Source organism: Aythya fuligula, chromosome 1 (genome assembly GCF_009819795.1).
Source record: "Aythya fuligula isolate bAytFul2 chromosome 1, bAytFul2.pri, whole genome shotgun sequence".
Lineage (NCBI taxonomy): Eukaryota > Metazoa > Chordata > Aves > Anseriformes > Anatidae > Aythya > Aythya fuligula.
Window position 1 is genome coordinate 135,829,134 of NC_045559.1, and position 18,290 is coordinate 135,847,423.

The 18,290-nt window shown below is 35.8% G+C and overlaps 1 protein-coding gene across 1 annotated transcript; it reads left to right on the forward strand.

Annotated features, from left to right (window-relative positions):
* The first annotated feature begins 3,118 nt into the window (after positions 1 to 3,118).
* CRLF2 (cytokine receptor like factor 2) lies at positions 3,119 to 17,787 on the forward strand. Its single transcript, XM_032199454.1, has 8 exons — positions 3,119 to 3,194; positions 8,399 to 8,510; positions 9,267 to 9,439; positions 11,565 to 11,704; positions 12,424 to 12,586; positions 14,808 to 14,922; positions 16,030 to 16,114; positions 17,515 to 17,787. Exons 1-8 carry the CDS (start codon positions 3,119 to 3,121, stop codon positions 17,785 to 17,787), a joined length of 1,137 nt encoding a protein of 378 aa, XP_032055345.1.
* The last annotated feature ends 503 nt before the right edge of the window (positions 17,788 to 18,290 follow it).

Here is an 18,290-nt window from a genome sequence, read left to right on the forward strand (position 1 = left end):
CTGTGAGGTCCAAAGTGCAAAATGAAGTGAAAAAAGATTTGGTTGGATTGCAGATATTTTAGGTCAAGTCATACAGTAAAAAGCACCATCCTCATTCTCTGGTTATCTTGTTAGAAGTTGTCTTTATTGGCAGTCAAAATCACTAACCCCAGATGCAAATTATCCGTTCACTCTCACTCTTTCCTTGTTGCTGAGTGAAATTGCAGTAGTAGGATGGTTCTTGTTTGCTCAGGCCAAACATGCCAATTCTGCATTGTGCATGAGCTATGAGGAGAGTTCATATTGTTGTGCAACATGGCCTTGTCAGCATGGGATCCATGACCAGGAGGATGTGGGAAAGTTAATGTTTCCAACACATTTTCAGACAGGCAGAAAACCATTTGGGTTACAACCGATCACAGGCAACTGTTCAGTTCACATATTGGGATCATCTGTATTTGGAAAAAATCAAACTGGATAATCAGAGGTAGTTTTGAGAAAATAGAATATGAGGCAAGTGGTTGAGCAAGTGGCTGGACAAGTCTCCCTGCATGGGGGTGAACTGGGAGGTGCACAGGCCCCACTAGGTTTGGCCATCAAATACCAAATTTGCTATTTGTCAACAGCTGTAAAAGTAGCTCAACAGTGTGTCATCTTTATGTAACTAATTTGTTTGACCTAGTTGCTGTTTTTTTTTTTTGTTTTTTTGTTTTTTTTTTATTTATTTATTTATTTTATTTTATTTTATTTTATTTTATTTTATTTTATTTTATTTTATTTTATTTTATTTTATTTTATTTTATTTTATTTTATTTTATTTTATTCCCCTAGTTTATGATAGTTTTTTATTTTTATTATTGTGTTAATTTATTTATTTAGTATTTTCCAGGACGTTGGCCCTAGATTTTATTTCAAAAGTAGTTAGAGTAATTTTGTTTGACCTCAAGAGGACTACAGTGTTTTAAAAGGAAGTAGAGATTAGTGAGAGGGACAATTTTTTTAGGTCCCAAAATACATGGAAGGAGGAAAAGGTCAGTTAAAATGGGTTGTTGTCATCTGATAATTAGACTTTGGTTTCACATATAGAGTCTCAAAATATTTCCAGAAAAATTATAATCCAGAATGTATGTTAGATACTTTTTCTTTGCGTATTTTCTCCCCACAACTCTTTGCTTCAAAGAATGAACTGTCTTAAGAAGACTTCAATCAAGTGTGTTTCACATGTATAAGAAGCATACAGGGACAAATTTGTATCTGTTACCCTCTGCTGAAGACTAGACACATGTCTGGGGAAGAAAATGTCATTTTAACTCAAATGGTTACATGGGAGTTGCTCTGTCCTGAGGAACAGTTTGTCCTGAGATAGGTTTTCCTCTATGTCTTCATTTGCTTATCACACTGGCTTCTGCAATGCTGACTGTAGAAAGAGTAAGAGATTCTAACTTTCCATGAAATATAATCATCCATGACCCAGCTTAGTGTTTCAATTCTCTGTTGCTTGTTATTTTCATTTCAAGAATTAATGCCCACCTAGAAGAACTTGGTCAAAGAAGGGACTAGACAGGCAGCAGAATATTGTATGTGTGTCAGACACTGACAGTGAGGTTTCCAAGACTCTCTGAAATTTGAATAGGTCTTCCTGGATGTATAATGGGTAAGTGAGTGGAAGAAGCTAATCCAAGAAAAGTGAATAACCAGATCAAAACTGGAATGACATCATCTGGTTGGAGACTTTCCTGATACAACAAAGCTGATAAGGGTCTCATCTGGCATAAGTAATGTGGGTTTAAGGATGACAGTGATAGATAAGGGTTAAGGGAGGCTCCAAGAGGAATGAAAATAAGCTTAAACAGAAATCATGGCAGCACTTCTCTGTGTATTTCCACTCATGATACAGCTCCCTATCTTGGGAGCAGTTTGGCACTAAGAGCTGTCTTCCTGAACTTTTGCTGGAGAAAGCAGTAGGGTGGAGTAACACTGTCTGGTCAATTCAGATTAGGCCTGGCTTGTGAAGTCAATCTTCCAATACTCCCTATGTTTTTCTTCACATGGAGCTGCACTGGATTCTTCTTGCATGAGTCTAACCTAGAGGATGAGATCTAGCAGGGCACCCAGTGGACTCCCTTCACTACAGGGGATTCAATTTCTGGTGCTGGACTGGTGCTAGTCTAAGGAAGTTCTCCCTCTGCCCCTTCCCCATATACATTGCATGGCTCTTAGGTCCTCAGTGCTGACTGCTTCACTCCACTGCTTCATCACTCCTGCTTGCTACACTGCTGTATGGATGTAACCTGACCCCAGTTTAATCCAGACCTACGGACAATTGGCCTCTTTAGACATGCTGACTGTAATTATTACAATTTCTTGAAGTTCTACTTATTTCCAAAGTATATTTAATATCAGGTAAAGCACTATTCCCCATTTTCTATGTATAATTTTAGGTATATGGATATATAAATATAGAAGCCAGAGCAGCATACAGCATACATAATTCATTCTAATGTTACCTCTTGTGTAATAGCCTACCTACCCCTGGCAGATCTTTCTGCCACAAAAGGCCTTCTTACATCTGCCTTTGATCTGGGGGACAGAGTTGGGCCAAGCCTTCTGACCTGCACCAGGCATGTGGACGGGCAGGATAAATGTCTGCTGACAGCTCCCAGTTAGTAAGTGGGGAGGAGATAGACTGCTTGTACTTCACCTATCATCTGGTTACTGGGTAGTTTGTGGTCAGTGTGTTCATGTTTATGATGTGGTCACAGCTCCTCACAGCTACATGATCCTTGTTTGTATCATGGCTATTGTCACCTCTGGTACAATTATGAAAAGATAAAGCAAGGCTAGTACTGACATGGAAGATATTCTGGAAGTTTCTTATTCTTTTCTTGTTCTTATTCTTTTCTTGTTCTTGTTCTTAATTATAATTATTATATTTTCTTATTCTATTACATAGTAGAAATAAAGCATGCACTCTAAAGACCTGCATTTCTAATTTGTTTATTGCTAGAGATATGTCATTTTTTAATTTCCTGTAGTCATTTCCTCCAGTTCCCTCCTGTCTGTGATATAAAGTGATCAAATGGTAAGTCCAGAGATAACGATTATTCATCTCTTCACAGCCTGTTGTGTGATTCCAACCATGAGACTCATCTTTCAAGCATGTTCTGTGATCTTCACACTGGGCAACCTGATGGCTTCTCAGTCACAGTCAGGTGGTAAGTTCAATAGATATTTATTTAAGTGCTTGATATACTAATTAGTAATATTTCTATGGGTACTTCATGTGTTACCTACCATATTCAGTACTTTTTTCGTGAAAAGAATCAACCAAAGAGAAATCGAAATCCAGGAGAGGTGAATGAGTATTCTTAAAACAAACAAACAAACAAACAAACAAACAAAAAAACCTACTGAAATTTTATAAATACAATTCAAGAAAGAAAATGGTAAGCTTGTGCCTATTGTTAAAGAAAGAAATATTCAAATTGTTAAGCAGGACTACTTGCTGCCTAAGACAGAGATTCTAATAGAGAGGACTGCATCAGAAAATGACTACGATCTTCCCATTGAATAAAGTTGCATAAAATGGACAAATGAATAAAACTTCAGTACTTAGTATTCTGGAAGAATATCCAGCAATATCTTGTGCCTGTAAAAGCAATGAGGTAAAAAGACTATTAAAGAGCAAAAATAAGAAAGGCTTTAAAGACCGGTAATTTGGCTACCTAAATATGAGAACACCTCTGTTTCACTTGTTTGTTTGCAGTGCCATTGCTTCTAGTTTCCCAAAGTCAAATAGACTGACAATCTAATCTTCACTCTTACTAATTTATCACATGGTCCCTGTCTTTATGAGAAAGAAATACTTTAAAGTTATGCCCTCTTCTTATCAACCTGTACATCAATTCTCTGTTCTGCTGTACTTACGATAAGTCCTTTTTTTTTTTTTTTTTTTTTTTTTTTTTTTTTTTTTTTTTTCTGGCAATGCATAACTGATTCTCCAGTGTTAATTGCTCTTGTGAGTTGCTGTCTGTGCTGTGAGGGGACATGACTCTTTCCTGCCTTGAGATGGCTACAACCTGTAGCTATGTCATACTGATGGCATGACTTTGTGGGACAAAAAAATGAAAATTACAGTTGTGATGCTTATTTAATGTGAAGTGTGGTGATGCCTAGAGATGGTTAACTATCTTCTACTGGAAACAAAACAAAATAAACAAATTTAAAAAATCACAAAATCATCGTAATCAACAACAAAATAAACAAACAAAAAACCCTGCACCACTCAATTTGATGAGTTATGAGAAATATGCTATAAGGATATAAGGAAATATGCTTTGCCTCCAAATGTCTGTAAAAACCTTCTCTTGGTGTCCCGTTAGGTCTCTTGAAAAGAGACTTTCTACTCAGTAGTCCTGTGTGCAAGGAGTTTACCTACATGAGTTCCTATTAATGAAATGAAACAGTTCTCATAGATGAGTAGTAGTAAGAGTTATTAGACTGTAGGCCCAGGTTTGGGTATTGCACTCCCGTTGTTTCTATACAGTGTGTTGCTGCAATATGTGGAAGTTCAGCATGTGGTTACTTATCAGATTGCATCAATGTAAGAAAATCAAAAGGGTTTTTTCTTTGTTGTTTCAACGCAACTGTTCCCATACATATATGTTCCACTCTGTTATCTTTGCAGATTGACATTCTTTCTCTCCTTTTTCTCATTTCTGCTCTGTTCCATGACATTTGGGCTTTTTACAAGGTTCCCCTTCAAGCTTGAAAAGTATCTTAGAGGTGGAGTATACTTGTTCATGTTATTGCTCATGTTATTGGTTATGTCTGCATAATTTATTGCTCAAGGAAATTTCCTTTTTTTTTTCTGCTGTAAAAGTACTTTCTCCACACACAATAGTGGTATTTTCCATGCTTCTCTGTCCTGAGAAGAGCAGTGTTTATGATGCTAAAGTCTTGTGTGGAACCCTACCAGTTCCCCTCTGTTTTTAATGAATGTTTGGATAATTCTTTCCGAAGCTTATGTTCCAGGGTACTGGTATGCATTCTATACCACTACAAGGTACTGCCATCTACTCATCTAGCCAGGGAAGCAGGTCATCCTCAGGCAGAAAGCTTCTGTGGCTCCTCTTTCATCTGGGGCCTGCCTCTTCATTATACTTTTGACCTTTATTCTAGCTATTATCATAACAAAAAGAATAATGATAAACATTTTACTGTTGTCTGTAGGATCATGAAAATAAACATGCTTTAAATAGTTACAATTATTGTGGAAGAACTGGCATATTAGCTGAGAAAGACCCATGGTGGGTTCATAAAACTTGCATCATAAAGAACGGGAGACAAGGAAGGAAACATCATTTTGGATAACCAGTGCATACCCTCAGAGCATTTGATGTCAAATTAATACAAACTTTAAAAGTCTTACTTAAGCTTTACATCTTTTGATGTTGAAATAGCAAGGAAACATGGATAATGCAACACATATATGCTATGGTTTGAAAAGATGCACACAATTTTTTATTGCACACTTGCACAAAACGTAGCTCATGCCACATTAATAAGGTTACAAAACCCACTCAATTAGAAAGTATAGTAGAAACTTGCACTAACTAGAGGTCTGGAAAAACAACCTTTAATAAGAAAAGTTATTTTAAAGACTTTATTTGTATTATATAGCTGAATACATTTCAAAGTAATTAATTATGTTAAGGCTGATTTCTGATGAAGTTCTTAAAAACTAGAATGCGGTAAAGAATACGTATATATCACCAGACGTTTATTACAATTTCTGTTCCATTTTAATTAAATGATTCTATTTACTGTTAAGGTATTTAATAATGCATTGTCTTCCATTTCAGTTACTGGAGTTTATATATAAATATTAAAATCCCAGAGTTCTAATTCATAATATGTAGGATTATTTACTTATTTATTTATTTTACAGGAAAAGAATCTGAGTTTAGCAAGATTTATATATGGGGTTAATTTGATGTGCTCTGAGTAATCCTGCTGAAGTCAAGTGGACTATTCAGAATGTGCAAAGTTAAGTTAATCCAGAAATCACTTCAGGGCTGGAGCAAAAACCATATTCTTTTCTGTTATGCAAAAATATACCTCACCAGACCACAGAGCTAGAGTTCCATATAAATATTAGTTCCATACACTAACATTTCTATTATTTTTTATAAAACTAGTTTTATTTAATGAAGGGGAACATGCAGTTATACAGTCAAATATGTTAAACATATATTTAGCTAATTTTATAGAAAATATAACTCTAAGTAGTCATATGGGTTTAATTTACATTAACCATAACACTATATACTGCAAACACAGGCATGTAAGAATTTAGTACATAAAAATTAAAACGTGTTAGTGTATTTGTTGACCAATAGTCCACTGTAGGGCACTTTGCCATAGAATCATAAAATGATAGAATCATAGAATCATAGAATGATTTGGGTTGGAAGAGACATTAAAGATCATCTAATTCCTCACCCCTGTGTGGAAGTGGCATCTTCCACTGGACCAGGTTGCTCAAAGCCTCATCCAACCTGGCCTTAAACACTTCCTGAGATGGGGCATCCACAACTTCTCTGGCAATCTCAACTAGAGCCTCATCATGCCAAAGCATAAGTAAAGAATTACTTCTTAATATCTAAGTGGCTAACATAATATTAATGGCTTCAGCTAAAGACAAGATGATCTCTTAGACTTGCTGAAGGGACTTGATATCTCTTGGGCAATCTCTTGTACAAAGGTAGAACTAACTGAGTAAATTCCATTTTATGATAGCTTATGAGGTTTTGAAGTTTTTGCTTCAGTGCATAATTGCATCGACTTCTCCATTCTTCAGAAAACCAAGATTTTCAGTTCGAGAAAGCAATATAAAACAAGCCTGCAGCCATTAGTTAGGAAACAGAGGAGTTGGGTTTAAGTACCTCTCTTGAGTAACAACAGAATCTTTATTTATTTATTTGTTTTATTATTTTATATTAGAATTCCATGAACCATGTAATAAGGATCTGCATCTAAATCTAGACAGATGCTTTTGGACTTCTGTCATATCTGTCTCTAGAGTGATTTTGAGATAACAACATATTAGAACACAATGACACCTGTACAAAAATATTTTGATTATCTGTAATTGCAGAAGTCGCAAAATCTGTAGACACAGAGATGTAGCCTTGAAAATAGTTAGGCAACACCATTATTTGAATCCAAGTTTCCACATGCTTTTCTCACATGTTTGTGTTGATTACTGAGCAAAAATATAGCAAACTTGAAGATATGTAGGCCTGATTCACTTGAACATTCAGGATCTTTATCTGTAATAAACAGTTCATCAGAAATGTTTTAAAACTTTTCCACTTTAAAATCTTCAAAAGGACAGAGTAGAATAAAATATAAATAGGAATCAGGGTCTAAATACTCTATTGTCCTGTTAGACAGCAATGCTCCTGCAGAAGTTTTTAGTGGGAGATATTTCATGTCTGGAGATTGCAGCCTGCAAATTGTACCTTCAAGAGGTTTTCTGCCAATATTCACTGTGTATTTTCCTCCTCTTTTTTTCATTCAACTAAATATAGTTTCACATCTTATAGAACTTAGAAATAAATAATTCGTACTTCTTGATGGATTTCTATCATGGATTTCTAATCTTTCTGGTTTCTTATCTTCTTCATTTTTCAATTTCAGAATTATCTCCAGTGTCTAATTGTGGAATCCTGATGGACACTGAATTAAAATACCTGTGTCCTGGAAAGAGCTATAACAAGGGGGTGGTCAGAAGAAGAAAAAAATATCTGTGTGCAGTCAAAGGACATTAAATGATCTTCCTTTGAGAAAGCCTGTAAGGTGGAATTGGCCAAGACCCCATAGATTGTGGTCTATTCACCTATTGTGGTGACTAGATTTATGGTCAGTTCACCTATTTGTGCTGGTCTGCATTGGGTTCCTATAGGTGTATCTGCATTAGCCACCTGGTGGACAGTAAAAAAAAGACATCCTTGTTTTTTGTGGTAAGCATTACAGACAGTTTACACACAGGATTCATGTAGCATTAGTTCCCAAATAGTTCTCCTCAGCAGGAAATTCTTAGCAGATATTAGGGGGGAAGGTTGGTCTCAATATTTAGGTCCTATGCACAGAATACATGTGAACCAGTGTATAATTTTTGGCCCAGGGATGGTTGAACTTTCTCTGGTGTTGCTGTGCATATTTCCATTTTTCTATTTTGAAATTCTATTTTATTTTTATTTTATTTTTATTTTTATTTATTCTGTTTTCTTGTATTTTAGACATTCTTATGTCTTAGTTTTTAAGATTATCTGAGTCTACAGCAATAGCGATATCAAGTGATGTTTCTCATAAACACTGCTGAAATCATATTCTCTGTAAATGTACCTGGCAGGTCAGAAAGATGCCATCAACACCAAAATAATCAACTTCAATAACGAGAAGATGCAGATCACGTGGGCAGTAGGAGAACTATTCCCTGGCGAGAATGTGTCATTTTCTTATACGTGAGTATTAATGATGACTATTCTCTTGCAGGACTTACTTTGGAAATTTAAAATAGCTAAGTCCATTTGACTCTTCTGTGAACTATATCTGGAAATGCTTTTAACATTTTTGTAATCATCTGACATGAAACCTGTTTATATCCATACCTTGCTACAAAAGTGTACAAAAGTGTACTGCTGAATAGTCAGTCATAACAGACAATATATGAAAGCTTCATATCTTTTTTTCTTTGCTTTAAATGTTAATGTTAATTACACTGTTGAAAGTAATGGTGGTTATTTATTTATTTATTTATTTATTATATATATTTGAGTTATAATGTATGTATATTTTACCTATGTCATTAGTTGATGTAACAGAAATTCATTGTTTTGGTTAAAGGCAGTTATAGAGCTTGATCTTCCCTGTTCTTTCTGGTATGTGAAGGAAGCAACAGTACAATATTGGAAACAGGTTCGTGAAAGCACCTGTTTGAGCAAGGCATTTTCTTATTAGAGAAACAAACAAATAAATAAAAACACAAATGAAACTTGGTAATTTCAGACTGCACTGAATCCAAGGACTGGAAAGTCAGTGAATTCATGTGAATGAATTGCCTCACACCACTATGAAAGTTCCTGATTCAAGAAGTTCCATATGTAGACTTCTCTTGGTAGGACGACTGAAAACATACAAACAAAAAGACAGTAGCAAAAAGGAATTAACTGGTTAACTGGTAAGAGTGTTTCCATTCAACAAAGTTTTTTCATTCCTAGATTTGAAGAAGGCAAGCAGAAAGTTTGGAAGCCATGTCCCACTTATTTATTGGATCAAGGTTATAATTCCGGATGTCTTTTTAAGACAGAAGGACACACCCTTGCCTTCTCTATCATGAACAGCAATGGAAGTGAAGAGCGTTTTTCTAAAATACTAAAATCTGATTTCTATAGTAAGTATGTAAAATCACAGCTATGTCTTTTGGTAGTTTTAGTGTCTTCCCACAAGCATGAGAAGAAATCATTTAAATGTGTGTATTAAGTGCTAATAGTGTATACCAATACCAAACTATTGGTATTTGGAATTACTGATGCCAATTTTTGTCACTTGCTTTCATCAGTAGCAACGTAGGCTCTCATGGCACTGTGGTTAAAGTGGATTACACAGGACAGTCAGATTTGCCCCAAAATACAGTTTCAAATTAGAATTAAAATATTATATGGGTGTGCCTGATGTAATGTAGATCTACTCAGCATTCATACCAGGAAAATTAATACAACTTGTTAATTTCTTGTCTTAGTGCTGGCGATGTTTGTCGTATTTTAAATCTTTAAATCTTTGGCCATTTTCCATAATATATGAGGCAGCAAACTACTTCTTATCAAACAAGCTGTGGTACAAACCTAAGGGGATGTAAACAGAAGTTAGTCAAGTTGCTCTGGTATAGACCAATGTCATAAAAGAGATCTCCTCCTACTAGCAGAGATCTGATGATCCTGGTTTACTAAATCCCTCCCATATCTGTTTTTCAAATCTAGTGTGAGGTTGATTTATCAAAATTTTCTGTCATTATCCTTATTTATAATGTTTAAAATGAAGGGATTATTTTTTTTTCTGATAAAAAATCATGCGAGAAAATGTAGCAGGCAGAAATTATCTGGAAAATCATAATCTTTTAAGTATGTTGTTAGCATTTTTTATTAACGTTTTAGTAAAAGAGATCAATTAAAAACATGTCAAGACATCTAACTTTGAGAATACTTTTATGTCCCATCTGATAAACCATGGAATGTTGCAACTTAGTTCCTGAATTTTGGCTATTGAACTCCCCCTGATACCAAAATTATGTTAAAGATTGATAGATAACAATGCAGGAATAACAAGGATTGGACTTAAATTTTGAAATTCAGAAGGCAGGATCTTTATAATATGAAAAGGAATCTAGAGGAATTGAAAAAGCAAGTAACACTCTTCTCACCCATTTATTTCTTACTACTGAAGACTACCTAGCTACATAGGTCAAACCATTGCATTCTCTTTGGATCATCTGAAAATAGTGAGGGGTAGATTCAGTTGTGCACAGGTAAGCACCTTTTTTTTTTTTTTTTTTTTTTTTTTTTTTGCATATTCCTCACCATACCCCACGTGGTCTCCAGAAGATGAACATGTGTCCTGTAGGTTTGATGGTACTGAATTTGTCAGATCTTTTCCAATGAAGAAGCATCTTCCTTTCTCTTGACTGAAGGAGATTAGAGTCATTCTTAAAGTAGTTTCCTGCTTCTACTCTGTGCTGGTGCGGTCTTACCTTGAGTACTGTGTGCAGTTCTGGGCACCACAGTACAAAAAGGATGTAAAACTGTTGCAGAGTGTCCAGAGGAGGGCGATGGAGATGGTGAAGGGCCTAGAGGGGAAGACATATGAGGAGCGGCTGAGGTCACTTGGCCTGTTCAGCCTGGAGATGAGGAGGCTGAGGGGAGACCTCATCACAGTCTACAATTTCCTCACGAGGGGGAGTGGAGAGGCAGGCGCTGACCTGTTCTCCATAATCACCAGTGATAGGACCTGCGGGAACAGTGTCAAGCTGAGGCAGGGGAAGTTTAGGCTGGACATCAGGAAGAGGTTCTTCACCGAGAGGGTGGTTGCACACTGGAACAGGCTCCCCAGTGAAGTAGTCACTGCACCAAGCCTGTCTGAATTTAAGAAGTGATTGGACTGAGCACTTAGTCACATGATCTAAACTTTTGGGTGGACCTGTACAGTGCTAGGAGTTGGACTTGATGATCCTTATGGGTCCCTTCCAACTCAGGATATTCTATGATTCTATGATTCTAGTTACAGTAGTTTTCTGAATCAAGATGATATCTACTTTTAAATGTGGCACCTCAAATTGTAAGTAGTGTCATGATGCCAAGTTATATTTTGACATTTAGTAAGGAGATCAGATGCAAAAGTGTATTATCCAAGAATGTCCACCTTCTTTACTTGCTACTCAGGGAAACATTGAGATATGGGAAAAAAAAAAAAAAAGTAATTTTTTTTTAAGAGTCTATTGCATGACTTTTTTCTTTTCTTCTTAGTAAAGCCCAGTCCACCAGAAAATGTGACCTTCTTCTGGAAAGATGACACCGTTACCATAACCTGTAATAAACCAAAGAGAGGTGTGAAGTGCTTGAGACTTGAGCTTCAGTACAAAAGCAAATTTGACAATGGGTGGCAAGTGAGTTGGGCATGACATTTTTAATCAACATTGGAAGGAGCTGGAAGTAGCATCTCCTTAGAAAGTGAAATGGTGTTGTTTTCAAATTACTCTCCCCTCCCATGTTTTCAGGATTGATGGTAGCAGAAAACTGTTGGATATTTTGGTTCCTAGATCCCTGCCATGCCAGAAATCATTTACTTTTTAAGCTATAACCATCTTCTATGCAAACAGCTGAGAACAATCTAAAGAAAAGGTCATACATTCAAAGTAGAAGACTTAGAAGGTAAAAGCAGAAAGCAGAGTAGAGTTAAAAGACAGAAAAAGGGAGAAACAGCATAAAATAAAATGAAAGAAAAGAAAAGATGAAACAGGATTTTTATCTATTCTGTTTTTCTGTTAAGTATATCTACATATTATTTCATTGACTTAAATCTTTCCAGTCACATACATAATATATTTTGTGGTTTTAAAGTTTTTTTCTTCTATATTGTAAATAGCAACTGTAGCATAGTATTCTATGTAATGATTGTTATGCCCTTCAGTTCACCAGCAGATGGTAAGCAATGGGCAAGAATAGGTAAAGAAGAGGAATTCTTCAAAATTCAGAGAAGTTAAATTTCACTTATGAGGTTTTGGTTTGGCCTACCCCTTATCCTAGTCATGCTCACACCTGAATGTAACATTCTGAAGCTTTGTCTTGAAAACTGGAATTAACGATGATGTGCCTTCCTTCTCAGTCCAGAACTTCTAAGTGTTGCAGAGTTGGAGAGCAAGGCTTTGATCCAAGGAAATGCTATTCTTTCCGTGTCAGACTGAAGAGGCTAGTACCCTACTGCAATGTAGTTAATTACAGCAGTGACTGGGAAGCAGAAACATTTTGGATGAATGGCACATTATTAGGTAACAGCTGTGCTACATTCATATGTTATCTAAGTGTAAATGGGTAAGGGGTGACTGCAAAAGAAGCTCAAAAGCTGTATCAGGTTCATGTTGCACTGTCACGATCCATCTTCTGTCATCAATTATCTTGGGGGTTTGGGCCAGAAGATCTCCAAAGGTTCCTTCCAACCTGTGAAAAAATGCCTGTGAAAATTTTGTGATCAGAGAAAGTTTATGTGGGTGTCTGAATGCCCACTTTTAATTCCTGTCCCCTTTGTCCTGATGATTCATAACACTACCAATTCATGCAATAATCCATAAAGCTAAAAGTGTTCTTATTTTTTTATGTTACTATAGTGTCTAGGATACCCCAATGACAGTGATGTGATACATACTGTGTACATATTGTGTATATATATATATATATGTATGCACACACATACATAAATATATGCATATTTATGTCTGTGTTTTGTATTTACATGCACATGCAGGCACTCTGGTGACAAATGATACATGGACATTAAGCCTGAGCCCTAAGAAAGACCTTTATGCCCAAATTTTAAGGCCATTTCTTTTAAAATGCATCCAGTTTAATTACAGAATCAGAAGTCATAGCTGTCTGGTGCTCATAACTGATGAATTGATTAAAACAAAGTATGGGGGAAAAAAAGTGAAATGGCAGCAAAAGCAGTATCAGCATTGTTTTCCTTCCTGGAAGACCCATTTAGATAGGCATGATTGCCTTGGACTAGATCTTTGATGGAAACTATTTTAATGGTTATCAAAACCAAGAGACAGATTTGCTGTAGTAAAGCAAAGACTGTACACCATCCAACACATTCGTATCAGCTAACCTCAGAATGCCACCCACTAGGCCTTATCAAAATGATGAAACGCCCAGATGTCCATTGCACTAAGATCTCAGTTCCCTAAAATGCAATGAGCTACTAGCTCACCCCAAAAAAATCTGTACACACACAGCTGGGCTGAAATGCTGGAATAACAATAACTATGTGCAAACTATGCACTAGTAGTAGGAATAGAAAAGCCTCCTCCACCATGCAGACTGTGAGCCTGCAAGTATGTCCTCTGCTGTGGCTGGCAATGTCTTTCAGAATACACAGTAGACAATGTACATCTCTGAGAGGTGGGTACATACAGCTCTACCTGCACCCTTTGACCAGAGGCTGCCAGCAGGCAACTACAAGCATGGAAAACACAGAAGAGACAGGCTAATTGTGCAGTTGCTTTGAGTGCCTCTGGATCAGAAATGACATTGGCACAGCCCCTTTAATGGGACAAACAACTCACTTCAGACCTTTATTGAGTTATTATTACCTCCAGATCTACCATCACAGGAAGACTTTCATAGCCTCTGAATGTTTTACTGGGTGTTCACAACTTTTCTTGTGGCTTTCTGGCAGCCACAGAGAAAGAAGTGACTCTTGAGTCCTATTTATAGAAAAGTTTACCCTTGATTAATAATTAAGTTTTCATAGTAATTATTTGGAGAGCAGAAGATCAGTAGTAGGAAGTATAGTTTTGCAGTGGCTTTACAAAAGCTGCAGAAAAAAATGCTGAGAATGCCAAAAGGTGGAAAAATATATTTGTTTATATACCTATGTGTTGGAATCTGACAATAGTTCCTTTCTGGATGTCAGCACTTGTGGTTTGCTGACTTTTTGGTATATGGGATGGGGAATTTATTTATTTATTTGTTTATTTATTTATTTATTTTGTCATTTGTTTTGTTTTGAGAAATAAGACATTTAAGCTATGTAAAAAATCCCACTTGCAGCTTTTTATCTCAGGAAAGCTTAAGCTACTTGAAAAATTGTAGGCGTAGCTTTTGTGACTGTATGTAAGATAGATCTTAGCACAGAATTGCTGCATCGCTGTCTGTGCATTGAGAGGAGCATAAGAAGCATCACTCTGAATGCTTCGACTCTTTGCACATATACCTTTGTCCTGTACCAAGTCAATTTAAATAAAATAACAATTTTCTTTTGTTGCAAGATTTGGGTAAGGATATATTTCTGTTGCTGTTTTCTTTTGTTGTTTGTTTGTTTGTTTTGATTTGTTTTTCAATTGTTTCAGTTGAACAACTGAATTTGTTGCATTTGTTCCTAAATACTATTTTTATTTTTTAAAAAAGAAAAGTCAATGCTGTTGTGTAATTAAGAATAATTACTGTTAAAACAAATGAGGTTTTCACATGCTTTTTTGTGATTATTCCTAGATTCATGTGATGATGATTTAAAATCTCAGTCAAACACAGTAATTCTTTTAAGTTGTTTGCTGGCAGTACTTCTAATGATATTTATCCTCTTGATTCTTCTGTGTAAATGGCAGAGGTAAATATAATCTTACTGGGTACTACTAAATTATAATTTATATCATGAAAATAGAGCGATCTTTTAGGATCAAATCTTTTACCACTCAAAATTTCTAACTGATGAAGTCAGAATCAAAATGTAGAAGTAATGTCTTAATTACTTTTTGGCAGCTAATTTATCCTGGTCTTTCAAACATCAAGGTCTTTATCTTTCAACATTATTGTTATTATTATTACTACTACTAATATTATTTTTTATATTATTATTAATAAAATAAAATAAAATAAAATAAAATAAAATAAAATAAAATAAAATAAAGCAATGTCTTAGAAAAAATTTGTCTCTTCCACGTCATTTCTTCTCTTTTTCTAGAAATCCACTTAAAGAGACTTAAATCCATTATTCTGTTTTCTGCTTCTGAATTGTTTTATATTTTTGTGCAAATTTCATCAGACTCAATGTCTAGTAGCAGTAAGCTGAAGTGAGCCTGAATGCACTCAACTTTCATAAGACTATATCAATATTTGTATTTGTTGTCTAATGACTGTTCATGTTTTAAATCTACAATTAAAAAATAAAATCTGCATAGGTCCCAAATTCTGGTCTTTTTCAGTGGAAAAAAAATATAAAAATGCAGTACTGTTGAATATAGATCTTTTCAGATCATAAATTCATTTTTTCCCCTCCAATATTTCTTTTTACATTGGTGTTCACTAAGTCAGCCAGTAAAGCTTTCTGTTTCACCATCTTCCCCATCTTGGGGAACATAGCCAGGAAATGTAAAGTTCTGAATTCTACATAGTAAAAAATGCCACTTGCTGACTAGCTGTAAATTTACTTATCTTCTAGATTTTGCTAGGATGAGAGTGACTGAAAATCCAACAGTAAAATCACTGTTAGCCTGATAATCTTATCGTTCCATTAGATTGTATTAATCTCATCCGATGATTGTTTTAGTGTAGTAATGTAGTAATACTGCTTTTCCACTTTAACACATGTATAAAAGAAATCAAGCCTAGAGTATTGTCATATAGATTGTATTTGTGGCTACACCACTGTGTTGAAGTAGACACTTGTATGAATAACTACATCATAACAGAATGCCTTTTTGCATTTTTCTTTCAGACTTCAGAAGTCTGTCATGCCTACCATACCAGATCCAAAATATGTATTTGCTGATCTCTTCAGTGATCATAATGGAAACTTCCAGGTAAACATTCTATTCCCAGCAAGTCTGTGAACTCTGCAATGCTGTGTATGCTTTGAAAGTAGTTACTGACACTTGTTCTGGGCTGATGTTACAGCAAGTGACCCAAGAAAAAAGCTCTTCCTCTCATGCAACAGCACCAACAAAACTCATAAATTCAGTGTAGTGCTGCACTGTGTAAAGAGGATTGTTGTTTCAAGAGAAAAATTTAATGATGTCCAGAGACACAACAACGTCTAATTAGATGACAGTGTGGCATTTGCATCCACTCTTGCTAATGATAGTTTAGGGAGCTTGCTCTTCCCTTTATGTTTGTGAAATACAGGGAGACTTACTGCCGAACCAACGATGGCACTCATGGCTTTGTGGGCATCAGTCACAGTAGGAAACATACATGTATTCTCTCTCATCACAGAGAGCTATGATCACTAACTATTTAGACACAGAGCAGCTGTGAAATGAAAGCACTACATGTTTTGCATTTGTTTTCTTACTGTTCCTTGAATCCATGACATCACATAAGTGATTTAATATCTGTATTAATTCAGTTGTCTTTAATTACTACCATGTTTCCTCTGAAGGTAGACAGGTCAAATATTTTCAAACTTTTTCAAACCCAATGACAACACAAAAGAGTAGTAATAACATTTCAGTGATGAACTGAAAAGGGACCATACATAGGATATATTTAAAACATAACTGAAGAAGAAAGATATAAATGAAATTAATACAGAAGATTCAATCCAGACATGTGCTATTGTGTAAATCTCCCTGTAAACTCAGTCCAAATTTAGATTGTCAGGACTCAGGTCCTGACTTAATGTGCGAGTCTACCAAAGAAAGAATACAGGATACTTTATATACCCAAAGTTTTCCAAAGGTCTTGATTAAATACAAAGTTCACTTGGTTTGTTCAGTTTGGAGAAGAGAGGACAGAGGGGTGGCCTCATCATGGTCTACAATTTCCTTGCAAAGGAGAACTGAGGGGGAAGTGTCAATATCTTCTCTGTTGTGACTGGTAGTAGGGCTTTAACCATACTCTTGGAAGTATGGTTAAATTTTCAGCTAGTCCTGTGTGCAGCTAGGAATTAAATTCAATGATTGTTGTCAGACCCTTCCAACTCAGGATATTCTATGGTTTAATATGATTCTGTGATTTTATAATATAATTTGGTTTTGATAATTTGTAGGCATTTATATACAAGTGTAGAAAACTGCCTTTCTTCCTCTCTTTCTTCCTTGCTTCTTATTTCCTGCTTGACTATGTTGCTTCATTTTCATCTTCTCCATTGTGGCTGATCCTGGAAAGATGCCATTATTAAAGGAAAATCCACGTCTGTACTGCCAGACTTCTTTTGATTGGATCTTAGAACCTGCCACTAACAATGTTTTAATTCTCCTAGGAGTGGATAGACAAAACTGATCATGCAATGGTACAAACCAAGCTAGAATACGAAGAGCCAGAGTGCATCATTGAGGAGGAAAGCCAGCAAAAGGACAAGAAGAACAGCAACAAACAGGAACCTAGGGAAAAAATCTTCAGCTCTTCAGAAGCAGCTGGAAATTACAGTCCCAAAGCAGGTCAGAATGCCTGCCTGATGCCAACATCCAATAATAGGGTTTCCTTTTCTGGCTTCCAGAATGTAATGGATGATGACACGTATGTGATGTTATAAAATTTGCATAATTCAGGAGGTATGGACAACAGTTAACTAAAGCAAGCATGCAACACTCTTAGTGGTATGGTTTAATTTTTAAGTAGTCCTGTGTGGAGCTAGGAGTCGATCTTGATGATTTAGGCAGGCTTAGTATTTAAAATAAATGCCTGATAACTTTTAAAGGTCTGGTTTTGGTTCATCTTTAGGACTATATGAAGCCCTATTTTCCTGCTATGAGCAGGAGAAAAGAAGAGCTCCTCCACGGTACATTTTCAAGAGCTGAGATTCAGTCCTGGTGCTCATGTAGTGCAAACTACATTATTATTCTTCCCAAATTAATAGGAAAAAAAAATAAAGGTATTTTTCTGCTAGTGGGCTTTGTCTCACAAAAGCCAGGTGATATAACATTCATTCTCATAGGGATAGGATACTGCTTCTAAAGATCTCTTTATACTATAAATTATTGCTTTAGTAAGCTGCTTCTCCCAGTGTGAAATTTTGAGTTCCATGGAACACATCAA

What these genes read in the sequence shown, in the direction of transcription:
- CRLF2 (XM_032199454.1), top strand. Translation starts at nt 3,119, where the DNA reads ATGAGACTCATCTTTCAAGCATGTTCTGTGATCTTCACACTGGGCAAC. An exon ending in AATTTGACAATGGGTGGCAA is followed by an intron (nt 11,705 to 12,423) that starts GTGAGTTGGGCA and finishes CTTCCTTCTCAG; the next exon opens with TCCAGAACTTCTAAGTGTTG. An exon ending in CTTCTGTGTAAATGGCAGAG is followed by an intron (nt 14,923 to 16,029) that starts GTAAATATAATC and finishes TTTTTCTTTCAG; the next exon opens with ACTTCAGAAGTCTGTCATGC.